This window comes from Perissodus microlepis, chromosome 2 (genome assembly GCF_051167445.1).
Source record: "Perissodus microlepis isolate ML-2025 ecotype Zambia chromosome 2, ASM5116744v1, whole genome shotgun sequence".
Classification (NCBI taxonomy): Eukaryota; Metazoa; Chordata; class Actinopteri; order Cichliformes; family Cichlidae; genus Perissodus; species Perissodus microlepis.
Window position 1 is genome coordinate 32829377 of NC_140462.1, and position 23056 is coordinate 32852432.

Below are 23056 nucleotides of genomic sequence, written 5' to 3' on the forward strand. Positions count from 1 at the left end.
GTTATTCCAGTAGGCGACAGCCGTTGGGACACAAGTTCTGTCTTTTTGAAACAGAGTTCGTATTTCACGGTTGTTTTTCCTCTTATTTTGAGGTATCCTTACTCCAGGTACCTGGCTCTGCAGCACAGCTGTAGGTGGCGGCAATGTGCAGCTTGTTTCAAATCGGTTTTTGAAACGAAGAAGAAAGAAACCAGAAGGAAGGACTGCTCTCTGTGTGATTGGCTGAGATGTGACCAATGGAAAGCTGACAGGATATTATCGCGTGTTCGCGAGCGCGCGCGCGTGTTTGGTAGTAGTGTGGATAGTGCAGCAGAATGTTAGGAAAAGTTTTGACTTCGCTGCTTCTTCTCGCTGTCTTCTTCTATGAACCCGCTGAGGCGCAGAAGAAGAAAGAGGTGATGTCTTCAGTGGTGTGTAGCCAAGGAAGTTGTTAAACTTTGGAGGGAGTTTTTCCAACTTCGTCAAAGTTGCACGTCGTCTGTTTCCGCATCATTCTTGGTAGCTAGCTTAAGCTAACAGCTGCTAGAAAGAGCTCAGTTACTCATTATCTAAAGTAGTTTTAGCAGTTACAGCAGTAGCTTAAATAACATGCTAGTTTCATCAGACAGCATTAGTTTGATCACAGTTGTTAGCTCCGACTAACCCAACTACTGGTTGTAAACTTGACTGGGCGTTATTAAACCGGAAATGAATTAAACATTAATTACCTTTATTCTAACGCCTAAAGGGCGCGTTTAACTGAACGAAAATAAAATGCATAGACAATAGAAAGACGTTTGTTTTTGCTACTGGAGCTTTAGCAGTTGTGTTGGTATCTTTGTGTGTGTGTAGACTCTGCTGTCAGAGAAGGTGACGCAGATGATGGAGTGGGCCTCCAAACGATCAGTCATCAAAATGAATGGAGATAAGTTTCGTCGTTTTGTCAAGGCTCCCCCTAGAAACTACTCAGTGGTCATCATGTTTACAGCACTGCAGCCACAGAGACAATGTGGAGTGTGCAGGTAACAAGTAGCAACAGGAAGAACATGCACTTCTTTTATTCCAGCTTGGATTTGTGACTTTAAAACATGTTTCCTTTTCAGGCAAGCTGATGAGGAGTTCCAGGTGCTGGCTAACTCCTGGCGTTTTTCTTCTGCCTTTACCAATAAAGTCTTTTTTGCGTCTGTCGACTTTGATGAAGGATCAGATGTATTTCAGATGGTGAGACATTTTATTTGTTTTCATGCATTTAAAAACATCTCAGTCAGGCCAACTTGTGTATATATAATGAAGCAATTTTAGAGAAACTTCGTAATTTTATAATAATTTAATGCTGGCACTCATTTGGTTTAATGAAAACATGTTTTTTCTTCATAAAATCATTCAACAATAGCTGTACTGGAGCACCTTTTTTTTAAATGAGTGGTTAGATCGCAGACTGCTTCAGTTATTTTAATATTATCACACTTTCGTTTTGTACAATACATTTGTTTAAACAAATTTAGTTGACCTAAAAATGTGTGCAGTGTTCAACCCCTGGGCTGTTTCCCTGTTGTGTTTGCATGTTCGCCCTGTACCTTTGTCTGTAGTAAAAGATGATAAATATTAGAACATATTTGATTACATTTAATCAGACATCCAAGAGGAGTCTAACTTGTTAAATCCCATCACTACACATATCTAATCTTCTGATTCTCTCTGTATTTTCAGCTGAATATGAATTCTGCCCCAACATTCCTCCATTTCCCATCCAAAGGAAAACCTCGAAGGTCTGATACGTATGAGCTCCAGGTCCGAGGCTTCGCGGCTGAGCAGCTGGCTAGATGGGTGGCAGACAGAACTGATGTACAAGTAAGCGTAAACGTTTCAATGAGATCAGTGAAGATGTTTGCAATAAAATGAATTCAGACTTCTAATTAAAGCAAACAAACACATTCAAACACGGGCATGGTGAGAGCCTCTGAAGTCTACTCTCATGTTTGTGTGTTTCAGATCCGTGTCATTCGTCCTCCCAACTATGCAGGGCCTCTCCTGCTGGGATTCCTTCTGTCTGTGATTGGTGGACTTGCATATCTACGAAGACACAATTTAGAGTTTCTCTTCAACACAAATGTCTGGGCCTTCTCCGCACTGGTAAAAACTACCATCATATACACATACATGCTGAAATGCTTATTTGCTTTTTCTCTGGTGATCCAAGTTCAGAAAAAAAAGATCAAAATCTTCTGTCGTCCATCTCCACACCATGTCCAAACGCACGTCAGATAGCCTTATAGTGTTGTGAAATGTGACGGTATACATGGGTGTGCACATTATCTGTGGCTCAATACAAGTCACACTACAAACTAGAAACAAAGTAGATCTGCTGTAGCAGGTGTAGTTCTCCTGTGGGCGCTTTCCTCCACAGTTACTGTAAGAACTGTATTCTACATTAGTGTGCAGGAGTCTTGACTTTGTTTTGCTTCCATAAAGCCAGACTTTCAGTTCTCCGAGCTGTCTTTTTTGTTTCAGGGTTTCTTTAGACACTGGCTCCTTTTTCAATCATTTTTGGTTCAGTACTTGCACCTGACAGTTTTCAGAGGACTTGTTGAGGCACTTAACACTGGCTTATGTGTAAAAAAAGGCATCTAGCTCAAAAGATTAACCTTTGTTGTGTCTACACAGACGAATGATCCAATAATCCCGGCACTTTGCTGCTACCAGCCTGTTGCAATAATACATTTCCCCCAAAAGATGACTCCCAAAGATCTATTAGCCAAACGCTTGGATATGTCAGCATCTTTTTCTAATTTCGTAGAACAAAATAATATTGTAAATGTTAAAGTATACATTCATTAAAATGACATAGGAGCAGGCACCGGTTTGTGGAAGGTGACGTGTTAAATACAGTGGCCAAGCTGTCATTGTATTTTACAGTGGGTGGAGGAATTTTGCCCCACCACAATCACATGACACCGCTTCCTTTTGGTGTGAAGGAGAGCCTGTTTGAGTTGGGTGACACTGCAACAAGAAGCCGGAGTCAGAAACAGGTTGTTCCTTGTCTGTCCGGGTGCCCCGAGCGGAGCGATCAGCACTATTTTATCCAATAAAATCATCTTTCTCTTCCCAATCACATGCAGACATTTCACAACATAACACGCTCTACATGCCAATCAAGTCACAAACGTGTTTCTTAGTGACGCACGAACAGGAATCCAATCAGCACGTGTGCAGGGTAAAAAGGTTGATGTGGGGAGGACATGACTGTGTTTCAATAAGAAACATGTTTGTGGAGGGATGTGCATGTGGTGCCTGTAACTGTGAACTGCTTAGTTTTAGGTGGGAAAAGAGAGACTGTGATTGCATTCAGTAGTGTTGGTTGCATTTCGTGTTCTGCTCTGACAGCTGATTGTGTGCCTCTGCAGTGTGAACATGGACCGTGAGTTTTAACATAAAACTCACTGTTGCAGCCAGCGACAGCACAAACTCGACCCCCTTAAACTCTCCTTATAATCCACTGACTTATTGGTTCTGTTACTACTTAGCTAACATAAACTAATGTAGGTCTCTTAGTAGCCACCAACCAACCAACCCAGACGATGGCATGAAACAAGTTTTAAAACTTTAAGCACTTAAATCCAGCTTCAGACTGTTAAATCAGTTTTTAAGAGCAGGCCTCCACGGTGCAGGTTTATACATGTAGTGTTTCAGGTCCAACAAGAAATACAAACATGCAAGTCATAACAATCTAAAGGGCCTAGAAATGTTAAAGAAAGAGACGGAGCTTCAACCATTCGAGTAATTCAAACAGTTGTTTAACACAGTGTGCTTCACTGACACGTGTGACTGAACACAGACCTGTAATACAAACGTATTTAGGAGCAGCATGTGAGTAAAAAGTCTGACATTAAGCAAACACAGTCTCCAGTTTTTCAATAAAAAGGGCAAAATAATTTCCAGGCACTGGGTATCATTAAAATTGTGACAGATTAGATGATTTTCATGACAGAGAACTGAACAAAATGCAGCTAACGTGCAAAGAAGGGCTTGATGTGTCCTGGAGATCACACAAAGAGATCACTCAAAGAGATCACACAAAGAGATCACACAAAGAGATCACACAAAGAGATCACTCAAAGAGATCACACAAAGAGATCACTCAAAGAGATCACTCAAAGAGATCACACAAAGAGATCACTCAAAGAGATCACACAAAGAGATCACTCAAAGAGATCACTCAAAGAGATCACTCAAAGAGATCACACAAAGAGATCACACAAAGAGATCACACAAAGAGATCACTCAAAGAGATCACACAAAGAGATCACACAAAGAGATCACACAAAGAGATCACTCAAAGAGATCACACAAAGAGATCACTCAAAGAGATCACACAAAGAGATCACTCAAAGAGATCACTCAAAGAGATCACTCAAAGAGATCACACAAAGAGATCACTCAAAGAGATCACTCAAAGAGATCACTCAAAGAGATCACTCAAAGAGATCACTCAAAGAGATCACTCAAAGAGATCACACAAAGAGATCACTCAAAGAGATCACTCAAAGAGATCACACAAAGAGATCACTCAAAGAGATCACTCAAAGAGATCACACAAAGAGATCACTCAAAGAGATCACACAAAGAGATCACACAAAGAGATCACTCAAAGAGATCACACAAAGAGATCACTCAAAGAGATCACTCAAAGAGATCACTCAAAGAGATCACACAAAGAGATCACTCAAAGAGATCACTCAAAGAGATCACACAAAGAGATCACTCAAAGAGATCACACAAAGAGATCACACAAAGAGATCACTCAAAGAGATCACACAAAGAGATCACTCAAAGAGATCACACAAAGAGATCACTCAAAGAGATCACACAAAGAGATCACTCAAAGAGATCACACAAAGAGATCACACAAAGAGATCACTCAAAGAGATCACTCAAAGAGATCACACAAAGAGATCACTCAAAGAGATCACTCAAAGAGATCACTCAAAGAGATCACACAAAGAGATCACTCAAAGAGATCACTCAAAGAGATCACACAAAGAGATCACTCAAAGAGATCACTCAAAGAGATCACACAAAGAGATCACTCAAAGAGATCACACAAAGAGATCACACAAAGAGATCACTCAAAGAGATCACTCAAAGAGATCACACAAAGAGATCACTCAAAGAGATCACTCAAAGAGATCACTCAAAGAGATCACACAAAGAGATCACTCAAAGAGATCACTCAAAGAGATCACACAAAGAGATCACTCAAAGAGATCACACAAAGAGATCACACAAAGAGATCACTCAAAGAGATCACACAAAGAGATCACTCAAAGAGATCACACAAAGAGATCACTCAAAGAGATCACACAAAGAGATCACTCAAAGAGATCACACAAAGAGATCACACAAAGAGATCACTCAAAGAGATCACTCAAAGAGATCACTCAAAGAGATCACTCAAAGAGATCACACAAAGAGATCACTCAAAGAGATCACTCAAAGAGATCACACTGTGTTTAAAAGTAAAGGTGGTCATACCAAATATTGGCTTTCAGACTCGTTAGAATATGTAAATGTACTATATACTGCATGACCTTGTGTTTACAATTCCATTTCAATATTCAATATTCTGGTTTTGTTAGCAAAAGATAAAGAAATAGCGGCGCTCAAGACTTTTGCACAGTACTATACATGCATGTGATTCAGTGTAACTGGTGCAGTACATCGGATGAGCTGGGAAGGACCAACTGTCAGTTTAATTCTGTACATTTGATATATAATGATCATAAAACAAACACACTTGCCTGGAATAATCTGGAGACGGTGGAAACAACCGGAGAGCTGTTTCCTTTGTTTTGGTTTTTTGTGATAAAATGTGTGAACATAGTGAATCTCTTACAGTCAAATGAGATGTTTTTGTTCACGTAAAGCACCCAACAGCTCCTACGTCTTTGTGTTTTACGCATCTTATTTGTGTTTCAGTGCTTTGTCCTGGTCATGACTTCAGGCCAGATGTGGAACCACATCAGAGGACCACCTTATGCTCACAAAAACCCCAGCACAGGACAAGTTGTAAGACACACATACACTTCATTCATGTCACTAATATAACATGTTGGCTCCAACAGAGTTACTACAACTATTTAACAACGCACTTAACTGACGTGTGTCACTGTAAGCTGACTGAAGCGGTCAGAAGATGACATCATCATGACCATGAATGTCATGCAGGTTACGGTGCTGAATGATTGGACGACACGTCTTTAATGACTCGAGCTGAATATTTTTTGGATTTTCTTTATTCCACACATGGCCTCACACATATATACTAGTCAGTAGAAATAAATAAAGGAAGTATAAAGTTGTAGTGAATAATGATCACTAACAAGAAACGAATCCGTCTTAAAAGATTAAAAGTTGTGAGCCTGTGTGGAGAAAATCCCAAATAAATTCATATTCGTTAGAGAGCACGCAGTGATGGGTTATTAAAGATGTGCGCTGGTCACCCTGACACTCATGGCCACATTTACTGCATGTAATCTTTTGACCAGTCTAAGAAAATACATTGATTTGAAAAGTGAGAGATATTACTGTGTGTTTTCAGAGTTACATCCACGGCAGCAGTCAGGCACAGTTCGTGGCAGAGACGCACATCGTCCTCCTCTTCAGTATCCTTCAGCTTTCTGCAGATGAACACTTGTATGGCCGTGTCCACTAAACACACACACACTCTGTCAGCTCAACAACCTTCCATGGATAACAATGGCTTCCCTCTGCACCAAACACATGATCTCCTTTTTAACATATTGGGCCATTTTTTAAAAATTCTGTTTTCTGCCACTTGTGCGGGGCCGGGTCGCGCAGGCGGCAGCCTAAGCTGTGAGTCCAAGACCTCCCTCTCACAGCCACCTCCTGCAGCTTCTCCAGGGACACGCTGAGGTGTTCCCAGGCCAGATCTCGGGCATGTCCTGGGTCTGCCCCGGGGCCTCCCTCTGGTGGGACACAGGGGATTTCAGCCATGTCTCTTAGTTGTCTAACTTATGCATGTTTGACAGAATAGTAGGCTGTGATCGGCACACCTGTCTCCACTGTTGAAATAACTTCACGGCCCACAGTGTAGCTGTGACACAAAGCACCTTTGTAGCTTTTTCATTTTTCTCAGTTTTATGTGCGACATTATTCTGAACTAGCACATCAAACTGTAAACACCACCTGTGTTATTCCAAAATCCAATACAGAAACTTTTTGCCTCAAAATTTTACACACAGGAAAAAGTGAAAGTTTGCTAGCAGCTCTTTCTTCTTAGCATTCTTCTTTCCAAAACCTCTCAAGCACCTTTAGATTTTATTAAAAGTGTTGGTTTACAGCCATTTTCAAATCTGTCCGGAGGGATTCAGCCACGTTCAGATCTGGGCTCCTGCTCTGCTGCTCAAGAGTATTTTACAGAGTGGTCCTGAACCCACTCCTTGTTCTATTGGAAGCTCAGCCTACCCCCAGTCTGAGGTCCAGAGCGCTCTGGAGTTGGCTATCATCATCGTGTCTGTAGATACATCTTTCCTCGACCCTGACTGTCTCCCAGTTTCTGTTGCCAAAGTTTATCCCCACACTGTGATGCTGCCACCACCAGGCTTCATTGTAGGGATAGCACCGTCCAGGCGGTGCCCGTTTTCCTCCAGACATGACCTTTGGGATTCAGGCCAGGACTTCAGGCTCTGTTTAATCAGAGAACTATGTTCCTGGTCTGAGAGTCCTTCTGGTGGCTTTGGTCCAACTCCTGACAGGTTGTCCTGTGCCTTTCACCCAGGGGTGTCGCTACTAAGGCCCTTCTGTCCCGATCAGTCAGCTTGGCCGGGCAGCCAGCTGTAGGAAGAGTCCTCGTTTACTTTATTTACTGATGATGGAGAAAACGTCATTAAGACCTTCAGTGCTGTAGAAATGTTTCTGTACACTCACCCAGAGCTAAGCCTCACTGCTGTCTACAGACCACTGCTTGGACTTGGTGCATGTCAGAGCTCACATAGACGAGTGTGTGCCTTTACCACAGCTGGGCCTCAGTCACATAGTAAAGCAGCAGAAACAGGACACAGCTGCTTAACTTTGACTTTCATGGCAAATAAATATTTATGTACATGTGATAGTTTTGGGTTTTTAATTTTGCATACATTTGCAAGAATTTCCAGCAGACTTTCTTCACTTGGTCATTTTGGGCCACTGTGTGCAGAAGCTTTCTCAGGGATGAGCTCTGTGTGCAGCAGTGCTGTGTGAGGTTGTGTCAGCTGCAGGAAGCCAAAATGCAGCACAATGATTCCATTAAATGTTAGTGTTGATTCATGTCTGAGTATATTTTTTAAATTGATTACATTTTTCCCCTGGAGGTACCAGTCTGGTTCTGGTACTTTGACACAGAGAACAGCTGGGCCCTGTCCCAGTGGCTCAGGCCTTTGTACCTGCTCAGTTTCCTGGCAGAGTCTTGGTTCTCGTAGCCTTGTCTGTGTTTATTTCTGGGGTGAATGGTGGCAATAAGGTAAAAGCTTAGCTGTGAGTAGATGGATGCTATAAACTCGTTCAACCCTTGACCCAGCTGTCAGATGCGGCTGTTACCATGGGAATAGTTCTACTGTGTGAAGCTGCTACTTCAGACATGGATATTGGAAAGAGAAAGAGTACGTGTACACACACACACACACACACACACACACACAGATTGTGTCTTCAGGTTGTCTAAGATCATTTTCCAACAGAGAGCAACAAGAACATCTCAGTTGTACATGCATTCCTGTGTATGATCCAAGTTCTTCTGACCTCAGAGCATCTGTGTACGAATATAGAAAACACAAACACTCCAGAGTTTCCAGATAATAACTTTGTCTAACCTAACCTTCTCTAAACCAGTCAGTAAATCATCATCCCTGAGTTTGTTTACTTGTCTGCATCATGCATAAGGAGGTATAATAGCAGAACCCTGCGTGTCAGTTATGTGTGTTGCAGGTATCGGTCTAGTTATGCTGTTCTTCAGTTGGTTGCTGTCGATCTTCAGAGCCAAGTACCATGGATATCCATACAGGTGTGAACATGTTAATATTGGATTCTCCTGTTTAATCCACTGCGACCGGCTCAGATGGTGCTTTGTGTCGTATGGACTGAAAGTTGTCTCGTCTCTGTTGCAGCTTCCTGATGAGTTAGTGCTGATCAGCTCCTCCAGAGTCAGAGCAAGTATAAGTCAGAGGACAGACGTGCTGCAGGGTGCTGTCCACAGCATCTTTGATGAAAAACTGTTTGCCAAGCCATGATTTGTCCTCTGATCTGTTTAATAAAGTCAGTACATCATATACATACGGTGCCTTTTACAATATCACAAGTGGTTCCTTTACAACAACAGAGCTCTGATCGCTGCTGTGCAACATGAACAGTCGTGTACCAAAAGGTGTCTTCTCGGTCTGAACTTTGGCCATATTGTTTGATTTGTGATTCATTTCTAACCTGCAGACTGTGTTTTTGTCTTAAAGTGCAGACATGAGTCAGGACTGTTTAGTTCTTGTTGCTAAGACCTCAGCAGACATTAGTCTGTTGTTGCTGTGACTCTTAGGATCCAGCAGTAGTACTCTGTGTGCTATTTGTACTGAAAAGGTTTTGTTAAAACATCAGTTGAGACCATATATGGATCTGTTGGTGCACTTACACGTTTCTTTTTTATGTACAAATACTTCCCTCCTTTAGTAATACTCTGCTTGGTTTTTACTGAGTTTGTACACTTGTGTTGCAGTTAGGCAAACAGTCAACAGAGAGCATAGTTTTGATTCTAAACCCACATTTAAATTTAAATGTGATATTTGACATTTATTTTCCGGAGTAACTGTTAAAGTTAGCTCTGTTTCTGGAACAGAAAAGTTTCCTGTGTTTGGGGTTAACAAACTAAACCTGTTGTCGGGATCACTGCCCTCACATGTAAAATATGATCTGTAGAAACAAAAGTTACTTTCATTACGTGGCTCAGTAAAATCCCATAATCAGTAATCATTGGTGTCTTATTATTGTGATCACGGCCCTTTTGTTTTTAAATGAAAAATGTCAGATTGATGAAAATATGTTGGTACTTTGTTGTCAAGCTAACTGTTCATACTTCTTTCCAAATGGGCCTTATCTGCAGAGCATGATGGGACTCGTGTCTTCATGTGTGTGTACATGAGGACTGGGAGAAGGTTGCATTTTGTGTGTTGTGTTTTAAATGTGTGTTATCAAGTTCAACAAAGAGGGAATATTTGGTCAGAGCTGACTGTTGCTGATATTAAAGTGTCGTAACTGAGGATCTGTGTGTGTGTGTGTGTGTGTGTCGTCATCAGACTGCAGAGACTTTTAGTTTCTCAGATATGGATTAAGAGGCACATTTCTGCTGCAGTCAAACGTAACACATGATGTCAACCAAGTTTCTGGTATTTTTACTGTATAATTCCACATATCACTTCAGAAAACAGATGTCAGTGTGACACTTGAATATTTTCATAGTCATATCAATAAGGCGCCTACACAGAGAAACCTTACGAACACTTATCTCGGTTGGCTGCTCCCTCTAAACATATCATACATTATTAGTACTGTATGCTGCTCAGTAACATTCAACATTTATTATTTACCTTTTCCAGTTCTGTAAATTTTTTTAGATAAAATAAATAATAAAAAGTCTTAATAAAAATCTAATCAGCTATGACAGTTAAGTGGACAAAGTATAACAAAAGGTCCAGTTGGGGAAATAAATCTGTTTCTTGGCCTTTACACAGTAATTGCTACAGTGCTGAACAGGACAGGCAAAATACAAAAGCATATTAATAATTAATTAATATTATGGAGTTAATATTATTTTATAATAGCTTTTTTTCACCCTCCGGGTCAGATTATGAGCAGTTAATAGAGAGACTGCAGTATATTTTTATTTCGTGTATCTAGTCTTACGTGTTATTTTAACGTTTGCCTGTAGGAGGCGGTAATACTACACTAAGCCTCAAAAACAGAAGAAGAACGAACCCGGAAAATATTGCAAGATGGCGGAATCGGAGAACAGCAACAGTGTTAGACAGCCATTAAATGTGGACGCAGAACCTCTTAAATTATCAGAGTTGTTAGATCATGGTTGGAAAATATTCGAGGAGGTCGACAGCACAAACGAGCCTCTTGGCTCAAACAGTATTCAGGTGAAAGTTAAGCGCGGTGTTCAAATGTTAGAGGAAGCCTCCCGGATGGTCGCTCAGCTCGACTTGTTTAGTCGCAACGAAGAGCTCGAGGAGGTCGCCACGGCAGACCTGAAGTACCTGCTGCTGCCCGCTTTGTTAGGAGCTCTGACCATGAAGCAGACCACCCGGGACAAACGGTTGGAAATAGTCCAGACGGCCCGCGCTTACTTTATGGATTTTTTAAGGAGATGTGAAGAGTATAAGGTGTCACAGTTTAAACTGCCAGACTCCACGGGTGAAAAAGCACGGCCTGACGGAGGGTCAGAAGATGGAAACGCTAAAGCTAATGTAAGTACCTAACTAAGAGCAAGTAAATAGCAAATGAGCTAACCCTCCGGCTGTGTTCATAAACACTACCCACTCAGCTTGGTCGTGGTCAGAACTGGTCAGCAGCAGATGGGTGGGTGTGTTTGTTTCTCACTAACATCCGTTCTTGTCATGAGCGTTTCCTCAGTGGGTTTTCGTGTAGAATTAAAAGTACACTCTGGGATAAGTAATTGATTATTAAGCATTTATTATTTTTGTGCTGGGATTCTGTTCATCTGGACGTTTTCAGTGGGAGAAACGTTTCGTCATCATCCAGGTGACGTCTTCAGTCTCAGCTGACTGCAGGTTTCCAACCTGACATTTGCATAATGACTGAATCCAGCCCACCGGAGTGGGCTTAGAAAAAAGTCCCGCTCAGTGTATCAGTTAGATCACATCATCCTAATTTCGAAATGCAAAAGCATTTTTAATCAAATAATTACAGCCTCATTTATTTTAACCACCACTGCAGCTGAATGTATATCAGTGATTAAGTTTCAGTGATTTTTATGCGTCATTACAGAAAAACTCCCACTGAACGTGTTTGTGAACAAGTTATTATTATATATATATCAAAAAATATCACTTGATTTTTCCACTTAGCACCAGCTGTTTTATTCAAATTCAGATTTTTTTACCCTTTAAATGCCAGTAAGATGACAAACTGCCACCAACGTTTTAGGGGGGAAAAGTAGATGGTTGCAGTTTCTTTCACCGTGTAATTGATGAAACCTCTTATTTTTTTTCAACCATCATTGCAGATCAGTAACTATGATTTTTTTAAATGTATTTTGTGCATTGTTACTTCTTTTTAGGAATGCTAAAACCCCTCCCACTTGCTGTTTTAGTGGCTAAATATGGCCATTCATTGGTTGAGTTTACAAAAATGCTATAACAATGTGTATTTCAGTTTGTTTGTGTGTGTGCATCTTGGAGAGCAGCAGGATGTGCAAACATTGGTCCTTGCAGACACACTTTCCACAGCCTTGGGTTGCCGTTCTCCTGTAGGGGCACAGTTCGCACCTTGTTCTCATTTTGTTGGTGGGCTGTGGGTCACGCTCTGATGCAGACTAATGTATCCAGGGATCAGTGGCAGCAGCTGCTGCTGAGCACAGGGGGCAAGGTTGTCACCAGCATGTGCCCCGAATCCAGGAACATCCTTCATTGGTAGCTTTCAGAGGACTCCCAGTCCTGTGCCTGGTCTCCACAGGACAAAGTGTGCTTCATTCTATGATTGTGCCAACCAAAGCCAGTTTTCTTCTGAGGAGTTCTCTCCTCTCTGTGTGGAGTTTGCATGTTCTCCCCTTGTTTGTGTGGGTTCTCTCCGGGTACTCCAGCTGAACACTGGGTCAGGTGGCCACTTTGAAGAATCAGAGGTTTAGGATATATTTTGGTCTATAAACTGATTCCATGATTGCTTTTTTAACTCCAGGTGCTTATTTGTACCGTGGTTTAATTTCAGAGTGCAATGAGACATCAAACTGCATCATTCTCAATAGAAAACTGCAAAAATGTGGTGTTTTCAAACTTTTGACCTGTAGTGTATTTCAAAGTGTAAAGACTGTCTCCAGGTGGAAAACAGACGGACCAGATTGTTCTGTAAATATATTTATATTTTCACACATTTTTGACGTTTACAAGTTATATTTGCATTTCAAGCCACACTGAACATTATGGTGAGAGAGGAAAAATGTTTCTTTGTGTTTAGTTTTTCTACAAAATTGACACTAAAGAAAAGCTGTTGGAGTGAAATCCTCGAGCTGCTGTTCACTTCATGTTAGCGACCAATGAGTTTTGAAGTAAACAACAATTGAATTGATTGGATCAGCCATAAACTGTCTTGTTGGTCTTTGATCTAAATCACTGGTACATCCCTAATCACCTGTGCCTTTGTTTCTGTATGAACTAACACAGCACATTGAATACATTTACTTTGAACACGCTGCAGTGTTCATATAACAACAGGTTCTTTTTGTTAACTGCACTGCTAATGAAGGTTTATTTATGTCACATAAGTCAGTCACAGAAAAGTGTGTCCGATGGGAAAATGTCACCAAGCTCCACAGATTTAAGTCACACAACCAGAAAGTGATGGTTTCTTTAGAGTGTGTTTACACGAGAGCTTCTAAATAACAGAGTTCACCTGTGTGTGATTTGGAGGATGTGTTAATAATGAATCGGTGACGTGTGCTTTTTGTTTCAGTCTTTCCCCGGCCCGACCAACCTGGTTGCTATGGCAGCACAGAGACAAGCTAAAATTGAGCGGTACCGTCAGAAGAAGGAGCTTGAGGCCAAACTGTCTGATGTTCGGAGAGCTGTGGAGAGCGGACAAGCTGATGATGAAGTCACCAGAGATTTTTACCTCCTGAATGTCCGAAGATGGGTCGCTGTGTGTTTGGAGGACATAGAGAGCATTGACCAAGAGGTGGAGATACTCAAAAAGATGGATATGTTTAAGGAGAATGCTCCCAAGCAACCCACTCACCCACCCAGGCCCCCCATGAAACCCTTCATCCTCACCAAGGATGCTGTGCAGGTGAGCTGGTTTGCTGTTGTACGACTGATTAAGGTACATGCAGTCACAAGGTTGCACGTGCAGCCTGGACTCTCTTAATCAGCCTTTATTGTAATTTCCTAAAGTGGTCTGCTCGTTAGTCATCTGTGAGGATGATGCGTCACAGCTTCAGTGATGTTCAGGGTCTGGGGAGGCCAGTCCATGTCTGATACCGTTGTAACAGTGTCAGTGTAACACGTTTCTTTTTCCCAGTAATGACCCAACACTGATCAAAGCAAAGCTCCAACATGCACAAACATTTGACCACACAACATGTAATGAATTGGCACAAATGTCTTTGATATGCTGCTTAGTGATGGTGTTGGTGAGAACGCCATGAGAATCAATAAGTAATATTGATAATGGAATCTGAATCACTGAATTCTTATCAGTTCCCATCCCGACTCCATGTGACTGTAATCCACTGTGACACGTCTCAGAGTTCATCTGCCCCCTGTTCATGTTTCATTGCTGCACTGTTTCAGCCACTGCACTGACAACATGATTGATGAGCAATAATAAATAATCACAAGAGTTCAGAATGGTCATTTTTCATTGGCCTGTGGAACTTTATGTTAATGCAGTTTTATTAATATAATGCAGTGCTCCCTCGCTATAACACGCTTCACCTGTAGTGGTCTCACTGTTTCACTGATTTTTTTTTTGTGTGCAATTTCTTTTTCTTTTTTAAACGGCGTATTGTGTTCTGCGTCCTGATTGGCTACGTTCAGCTTGTCACATTTACATAAATCTTCGATCTCTAGCAGTGTGACTCTGAAGTGCTGCACTGTATGTTTGTACGTTTTCTCCCCAACAAACAACAATGTCGATGAAATGCTGGACTTATTTTGAACTTTGAGAGTTTAAACGAGAGAAAAGTGTGAAAATGTTCCTGCCTGTCTGAGAAAAGAGTATAAAGTGTGTAGTGAGGGCTTTACAGCCTTAAAACATCTATAGTAATTGTAAAAAATAAAGTTGGCTACTTCGCAGATTTCACTCATCGCAGGTTATTTTTAGAACGTAACTCCCGCGATACGCGAGGGGCCGCTGTGTTTCATTTCACTAATGTTACAAATCCTTGAAGACAGGCTGGTAGACCTCAGCCTGCTCTGTGGAGGAATCACAGCAACAAGGTGGGACGGCTGCCACCAGCATTCAGCAAGCTACCTAATTTAAACATGCTATCAAACTACGATAACAGTTCATCTGTATGTTTTATGTAGCATCTGAAGCTTTACTGTAAAAGTTTGAATTATGCCTTCTGTTTGGATCAGGCGTGTCAAACTCACGGTGCAGTTATGTCACAGGCCTGTCAGTATGTGGGACTGAATCTTCAGCCCTGCTGAGGATCCATGCAGGCACGGATACTTCTTTATTTTGATGGACACACCATGCAGCCAATTACACGCAAAGACTGGGATCATACCATTAGTGAAAGAAGGAAGGGGGGCAGACATTGTGAAGACAGCAGGTGTAGTGGTGCAGGCCAGGTGGACAGAGAGCCGGGGAGATGGATTTAAACGGTGACGGGATAAAGTGAAAATGCAAAATGAGCAGCACCTGGCTGCTTATCAGTGATGCTGCAAAGCTGAGTGCAGAATGTATAAAATTAGGAGCTGAAATGATCCCGTTTTTATTTTTGAGCCATTTTTTCATTGCGGAGGACAAAAAGGTTTCAAACTTGTCCAGGCCTTAAACCTCACCTGTTCTCCCCAGTGGAAGTAAATCTATAAAGATGAGGCTTTTATGGAAACACTGAATAAAAACGTGCTTCCTTGAAAAAGACTAAAGTTACAGTTCAGTGTTGAATATTACATCAAACAGAAATGTGTGCATGTACTACACCGACTCAGTGTCGCAGTGAGTCTCACAGGTCTGAGTGTGCTTCAAGTTATTTATCATTCCTGTGGTGCTGATCACCACAAACAAGCAGAAAGTTTCAGAGCGTTTCCTACTGATACAAACCCTCCTTTATGGCCACTCAACTGAATAGCTTGAAACGCTGATTAGCTGAAGTTTTCAGGCAAGTGCTGTACTTGAAATCTGATGAGGGATCAAAAACGTAACAAATGTCACTCTGCTCTTTGTACTTGAACATCACGCCACTCAAAAACATAAAACTGTGAAGGTACATTTTTGAATGTCTTCATTTAACAAGCTCATATCAGATCAGTTATTGTTTAAAAAAATCTGAGTCAATTTGTTCCGATTTGCTTGAACATGAATTGATGTCTTTAAATCCATGTGTTCACTTTTCACACAGGCTAAGGTGTTCGGGGCCGGTTATCCCAGTCTTCCTACCATGACAGTTGATGACTGGTATGAGCAGCACAAGAAACGCGGCATCCTGCCTGACCAGGGTGTACCCAGGAAGCCCACTGCGGAGGATCACGGCGATCCGAGCGAGACGGACGAAGAAGAAAAAGAGAAGAAGGTTGAAAACGATGACGATGAATCTCTGCTAAAAGCCAGAAACTGGGACGACTGGAAAGACACTCACCGCAGAGGTTATGGAAACCGCCAGAATATGGGCTAGCTCATACCAACAAGTGTGTTTAACCGGGCTTGTCTCTCACTTCATTTCTATACTAAATGAAGAACAACACCACCGCATCAATAAATATGTACATTCATTACTTTGTCTGCAGGTTAGTTGGTCTGGAGATGAACACTACTGCTGATTAACTCATGTTATAACCGTTCTGTTGATTGGATTACATTCTCCTATGTACCGTCGTGGTTTCCATTTACAATAAAAATACACAATTTGGCTGGAACCTTGAAACCATCGTGCTTATCCCTGTTGTTATGTCATGGGGAGTGTGACTCCTCGTTTCCCCAAGGCTTAGGAATGACTTATCAAACAGCTCTGAAAGAGTTCGTGATCTCTGACACTTCATTGTCTCTGGTCTGCCTGTGACCCGGAAATCTGTCTCCGTGCATCATCTGCTCAGTTCCCACAGCTGCGTACTGGAAGCGTTTTGCTCGCACACTGATTTGAAGATGATGGCTGGTCGCTGTGCAATAACAACGTTGTCCTACAACATCACGACATATTACACTGGTTCAAATCTGTTAAGCTATGTCCATGCTTACTGCTCCCACAGGAATGAAAAATAATAATAAACTTTATTTATAAAGCACACTTAAAAACCAAGGGTATGTCAAGGTGCTTAATGAGTAACATGATGACAGAAATAGGACCAAAGCAAGTAGTAGGTATGCAAGCAGGTAGCTGTCACTGATTCATAGGAAAGCAACAGGTACAGAACAAACAAGGAATTAAATGAGCATAAAAGTGCATAATATAAAATCATAAAAGAAATGTTAACTAGAGGGAAAGGCAAGATTGAGTAAGTGGGTTTTTAGTCGTGATTTAAACGGTGCTACAGATGCGCGGATATCAAGAGGACCGGGGCAGCCAGAGCAAACGCACGGTCACCCCGAGACTTCAGCCGAGATCTGGGTTGGTCAGTAAAATAAAGGTAAGTCGCAGCCAGGTGGGGCTGACGACACACTCACTGATATCCTCCATGTGCGTTTTTTGCGGTTGGTGTTGATACAGCGGTAAGGAGAAAAACAGCAGCAGCGGTCTTAATGAAGCAACTGCTGCTGCCCATGATTCTGGGTTATACGAGCATTTTCAAACAATCTGAAGTCCACCGGATGTTCGGATCATTTTCTCTCTTACATAAATGGCTGTGCACGAATCGCCTGACGCACAGATCACGTGAGTCTCCCTCTATGTCTCTGAGCTGTACTGGAATCTGTAACCAGCGGCATCCTCTCTGCTTTAGGAAACCTGTCTCAGTTTGTGGAGGCGAGAAAAAAAGCCCAGAAGGGAGCTCCTGTCAGTAATATCGATGCAGCTGGAGCTGCACGCTATGCCATTTATGGGTTGCTTATTACAGGACCCGTGAGCCACTTGTTTTACCAGCTGATGGAAGTATGGATTCCCACCACAGATCAGTTTTGTGTTGTCAAACGTCTGCTGCTGGACCGGCTTATTTTTGTCCCGGGCTTTCTGCTCCTTTCTACTTTGTAATGAACATCCTGGAGGCTAAAGGATGGACTGATTTTGAAAAGAAGATGAGAAGAACTTATTGGACCGCTTTGAAGATGAACTGGAAAGTTTGGACCCCTTTCCAGTTCATAAACATCAACTTTGTCCCTGTTCAGTTCCTAGTGCTGTTTGCCAACATGATGGCCTTATTTTGGTATGCCTACCTTGCATCTGTGAGAAAATGATGCTACCAAGACGTCTCTAGAGAAAACACATCTTCGGGAAACAGTTTTGGCATATTTGTAATTGCCTAAAAACTGAGATCATACAACAGACTGTTACGTTTACTGCCGTAAATCTGTGCCTAATCTGGTCACTAATTTTCACATACACAAGCGCTTGTGATTAAATTTAAGTAAGATCTAATAAAAAACTATTACTTTAAAAAAAAAAAAAAGCTATACTGGAATCTCATCACCATGGCGGTAAAGACACGACTGCACACTCGGCACGGCTGCGGTGTCCGGGGCGCAATGCACAGATACAGAAACCGAGATGTGCACGAGATGTGTCGCAACCGCAGCGGGGCGCATTACCGCCGCCGCGCTATGAATCTTGGGATAGAGTGGGCTGTGAAGGATACACCCGAGCAGCCCTCGCATCTGTGGGCCGCACTTGGAGGTCAAGTGCGGCGTTCAAGTGCATCCTTTGAAGGATGCCGCCACTAAACTGGGACAGAGCTTGTATCGTGCATGCATTTTATCTGTCAACATACTCTAACATCTTATTTGCCACTTAAATTCTTTAAGCAGCTTGATTCATTGATTCTTTCTTTCATTTGGGCAGGAACACCCTCGGATATCCAAGGCTCATCTTCAAAAAATACTTCCAGCGGGGGGGGCTGGGTCTCCCTGTGTTTAGACATTATTACTGGGCAGCAAATTCAAGAGCTCTATTGCACTGGCAGTGGGGTTCGCCTACTGATTATTGTTATGATAAGCTTCCTGTCTGGCTCCAGGCAGAGGCAGCAACAGTATCTGAAGCCTCATTACCGGTCTTATGGTTTTCTAACACGGGTTCTTCTAATAATTCGATCAGTCGTAATTTTGTTGTTAAACACTCCTTAAAGATATTAAGTCAAATTAGGAAATCTCTTAAACTACCGGACTTTTCAGTTAGAATGTCAATAATACATAACTACGTGTTTAAACCAGGTAAAATGGAGAGGGTGTTTTTAGAATGGGGGGAAAGGGACTGAAATGCATTGAGGACTTATATATAGATGACAGATTTGTGTCTTTCCTTCAACTTAAACAAGTTTCAGTTACCTCAATCACATTTTTTTCGTTATCTTCAAATAAGGAATTTTGTTCAACAAAACTTTTCAGACTTTCCACTGAAGCCACTAAGTCATACTTACTTTGATATAATTCGGAAAGCAGATTTTAAACATCCGATATCTCAGTTTGTGAAGTGCTTTACAATCCCAGCTGATTCTGATCGAATTCAGACATTCATGGGCTGAAGACCTCGGTGTTCCTGTCTGAGGACCAGTGGTCAAACTGTTTGTCCAACATTCAGAAAGGCTCAGCAAACGCCAGATATAAACTAATCCAGTTTAAAGTCATTCACAGATTACACTTTTCTAAACTTAAACTTAACCGGATCTATAATTCTGTATCCCCCTTATGTGATAATATCGGTGAAGGTTTCCTTGCACATCTATTTTGGCATTGCCCTGAAAAGCTTTTTGGAGCCAGATTTTTACGTGGTTTTCAAACCAATTTAGGAAAAAAGTACCGCTTGATGGTACACTGGCTATACTTGGATCATTTTCATCAATCGAATCGTTTTCCTTTTCACAAAAACAGATCATTACAATGGGTGTGCTGGCTGCAAAGAAACGTATTCTTCTACAGTGGCGGTCTTCTTCGGCCCGTGTTTTAAAAGGTGGCTTAATGAGATGGTGTCTGTGGCCCGGGTGGAGCAGATAAGATTTGATAGAAAAGGGAAACTGGCGAGTTTTTGTACCATTTGGCAGCCGTTTCTAGAATTCTTAAAAATTAACTGATCATAATTCATGCCTCACACTCCTCGTGAATTTTCTTATTTTATTTTACTCTTTATTTAGTTAATATTGTTATAATTTTTTCTTCCTCTTTTTTCTCCTTTTTCTTTTTTCATGCTTATAAGTTCACAAATGCTAAATGTAGTAAATGTCCTCAGTTGAATTTGTATAAACATGCTGTGTTTAATTTAATTTTAATTTAGACATGTGTTTTGTATTTTTTTTATTATTAAGTTATTCTCTGCCAATAGGTTTAGAAGACACAACTATGTAGAAACACATAACAGACCTGAACCAAAGAAGCAATGTGTACAAGCAGGCAAAGACAAGTTTTGGAAGTATTTGTACAACACATGCATCCGCAACCACTTCAGTGTTTCCTGGAATTGATTAGGAAACACTAACAGAGCTATTATCTGTTATGTGAGTCAAATTTCCCCAGATAGTCTTGGTTGACATCAGGTGACTGTGAAAGCCACGGTGTATGATCACGCCATTTTCATAATCAACTATTCAGTCTATTTGTCACAGGACAAACATAATCTCTCATAGCAACTTTGTAATGATTTTACAACTCTTTTACCTTTGACAAGTGAACCCTAACATGGCAGCAAAGTGCAACAATGTCTCTCTGTGTAGGGGTCAAGAGTTCAGGGCATGCCTTTAATTTCTCGCCTGTCTGTAAATGACAGTGTCATGGCATGAATAATCCTCCACACTTTACCAGTAGAAAAGTAAAACAATTACATCGTCTCATCAGGATAAACCTAAAAGACTCCTCTTATGGCTAGTCTTTGCACATAATAATCACAGAAGAAAAGAAAGGAATTGATTTTCAATTGCTCTTAATTTCAGGGGACTTTCCAACCTGTTGGTTCAAAAGAGCCAAAAGAAAATCCTCTTCGATGTTGGAGTAAAAACTAGATGCTTTTATTGGAATATACACTGATAATGCTTACTGTCCTGTCATTGTAAACCAGTCAGAATACATAAATAACACATTGTGATCATGCTGAAGACCACAGACAGCAGTCCAGGCGTCAGGTGGGATAAAGGAGCTGGAAACATCACCTGATAAAGAAAAAACAGACAACAGACTGAATGAATAAAAGAAGGCTTCTTCACTGCACATTTTTCACCAATCACAAGCCTCTTCTTTCACTCTAGACTTTTGACCAATCACCGATCAGGATGAATTGCACTACTGTACTGTCCATCCCCACCCCGCATGTTCTCCCCGTGTTTGCGTGGGTTCTCCCGCTTCCTCTCACAGTTTAAGGTCCATATGCAGTTAGCGGTGTTAGGTTAATGTAAAGTGCCCATAGGTGTGATTGTGAATGGTTGTCTGTGTCGAGCTGGTGACCTGTAAACCACGCCCCCTTTGCTTGACGCACGCGTCGGGGCTTCAGTGATATGTAAAATCACTAATCGTTGGTGATGAGCAGATGAAGCCTCATAAAGCCTTGAAGCTTTCCATTCAGTTGCTTCAAACAAAGGCTCATTTCTCGAGCTTCATGTGCGCACAAAGCCCCCTGCTGGCCAAAGTCTTTATTGTCGTTTCAATTGTCTGTGATTGCCTCTTGCAACAGTGTAGGCATGGAATGGAAATACAAACACCTTAATTTGATTTTGTGTGGTGAATTCATTCATCTAATGTGTTTTTGATGAACATGTGGATAATGGTAATAAAGCTCTATCAGTGTTAGAATGCATGGCAATAGGATTTCAGTCAATGTTTGATTAAATGTAATAATGAAATGTTAAAACTGTTCCAGTGGTTTCAAAAGACAGTGACTGTGCGTATGAGTACTGGGGTGATGGTAACTTTAGTCATTTTATTAAGAAATAAATATTTTTCTTGCCGTGCTTGGACTCAGTTGATTGATGTTTTTAGAAATAACCTTTCTGGCTCTGGAGAAAACCCTTGCACATGGTGCCAGGAGGCAGGGTTAAACAGGTTAGTTGTACTGCTACACTTGAGAAGGTTCCTCCACCTAACAAATCCCACTTTAAGCCTCGGTGCCACTGCTGCCATCAAAACATTCACAGCATAATCAGTTGTGCAATCTAATAAAACAGCAAGCAGAGCAGGTGCAGGCTCAGCCAGCATTTTCAGATTTTCATCTCTGAGGATTTCTGGATGTGATATATTTAACCAGTTGTTGTGCCAACAGCACCTTCAGTTTTCATTAGTATTTGACTCCTCCCATAGATATTTATTTGTTTGTATTTTATTTGTATTTTTTGTATTTGCCTTCTGATATCTGTACCTGAGCTGAGGTAACGCAAAAATTTCCCTATCGTGGGATCAATAAAGTCTTATTTTATATTGACAGTTGACACTGTCACACACTCCTGACACCTTTTAATTCTGCTGCTTTTTGTTCTTAGTAATATATCTGAATATACTTGAATCAAGATATAGGCCTGTGTTCCTGAACCCACAGTACACACACTACTAACATATGATTTATAAAATATGATACTGGAAGAGAATATAAAGTATTCAAAATAGGTCAACCTTAAACATAACAAAGTCCAGCAGGAAAGGAAGCTGAGAGATTACTGAAAGAGAAGTAAAGAAAAACATGGTGTAATGAAGGCAGCATGGTGTTAAATAAGGTGTTTGATCATTCTGGTTTATCAAACGTAGAGTACTTGCTAATTTTTCAGTTACTAATAGTTTTTATTGAACATTGCAACGAGCAAAGCTGCTGAAATAAACAACAGAGAGCATCAGTTCAGGCTTACGTTTTTCTTTTACAATATTAATTCATTTAACATTTATTTTTACTTCTGGTAGTTTATGCACAGTTTTCCAGTACTACAGTTTTATGTGTAATGAAGTGTTTTGTTTTCATGCTGTTGTATAAATTTCTCCACCACATTAAAGACAAACTGATAAGCATGTTTTGATGGACTGCTGT

At 41.2% G+C, this 23056-nt stretch overlaps 2 protein-coding genes and 1 pseudogene across 3 annotated transcripts; all 3 read left to right on the forward strand.

The window, feature by feature from the left end:
* The first annotated feature begins 216 nt into the window (after nucleotides 1-216).
* Nucleotides 217-10277, forward strand: LOC146392997 (dolichyl-diphosphooligosaccharide--protein glycosyltransferase subunit MAGT1-like). Of its 2 annotated transcripts, none has more exons than XM_084908511.1 (10): nucleotides 217-410; nucleotides 832-1001; nucleotides 1083-1200; nucleotides 1690-1830; nucleotides 1972-2112; nucleotides 5956-6045; nucleotides 6578-6641; nucleotides 8562-8636; nucleotides 8947-9037; nucleotides 9141-10277. In XM_084908511.1, exons 1-10 carry the CDS (start codon nucleotides 315-317, stop codon nucleotides 9154-9156), a joined length of 1002 nt encoding a protein of 333 aa, XP_084764637.1. In that variant the 5' UTR covers nucleotides 217-314; the 3' UTR covers nucleotides 9157-10277. The 2 variants fall into 2 exon arrangements, with proteins under 2 accessions (XP_084764637.1, XP_084764645.1); XM_084908519.1 differs by having other exon boundaries at nucleotides 226-395.
* Nucleotides 10278-10974: 697 nt separating this feature from the next.
* Nucleotides 10975-16843, forward strand: igbp1 (immunoglobulin (CD79A) binding protein 1). The gene is made up of 3 exons (XM_084908500.1): nucleotides 10975-11486; nucleotides 13708-14040; nucleotides 16322-16843. Exons 1-3 carry the CDS (start codon nucleotides 11010-11012, stop codon nucleotides 16592-16594), a joined length of 1083 nt encoding a protein of 360 aa, XP_084764626.1. The 5' UTR covers nucleotides 10975-11009; the 3' UTR covers nucleotides 16595-16843.
* A 436-nt stretch (nucleotides 16844-17279) lies between these two features.
* LOC146392999 (peroxisomal membrane protein 2 pseudogene) lies at nucleotides 17280-21995 on the forward strand (annotated as a pseudogene).
* Nucleotides 21996-23056: the final 1061 nt, after the last annotated feature.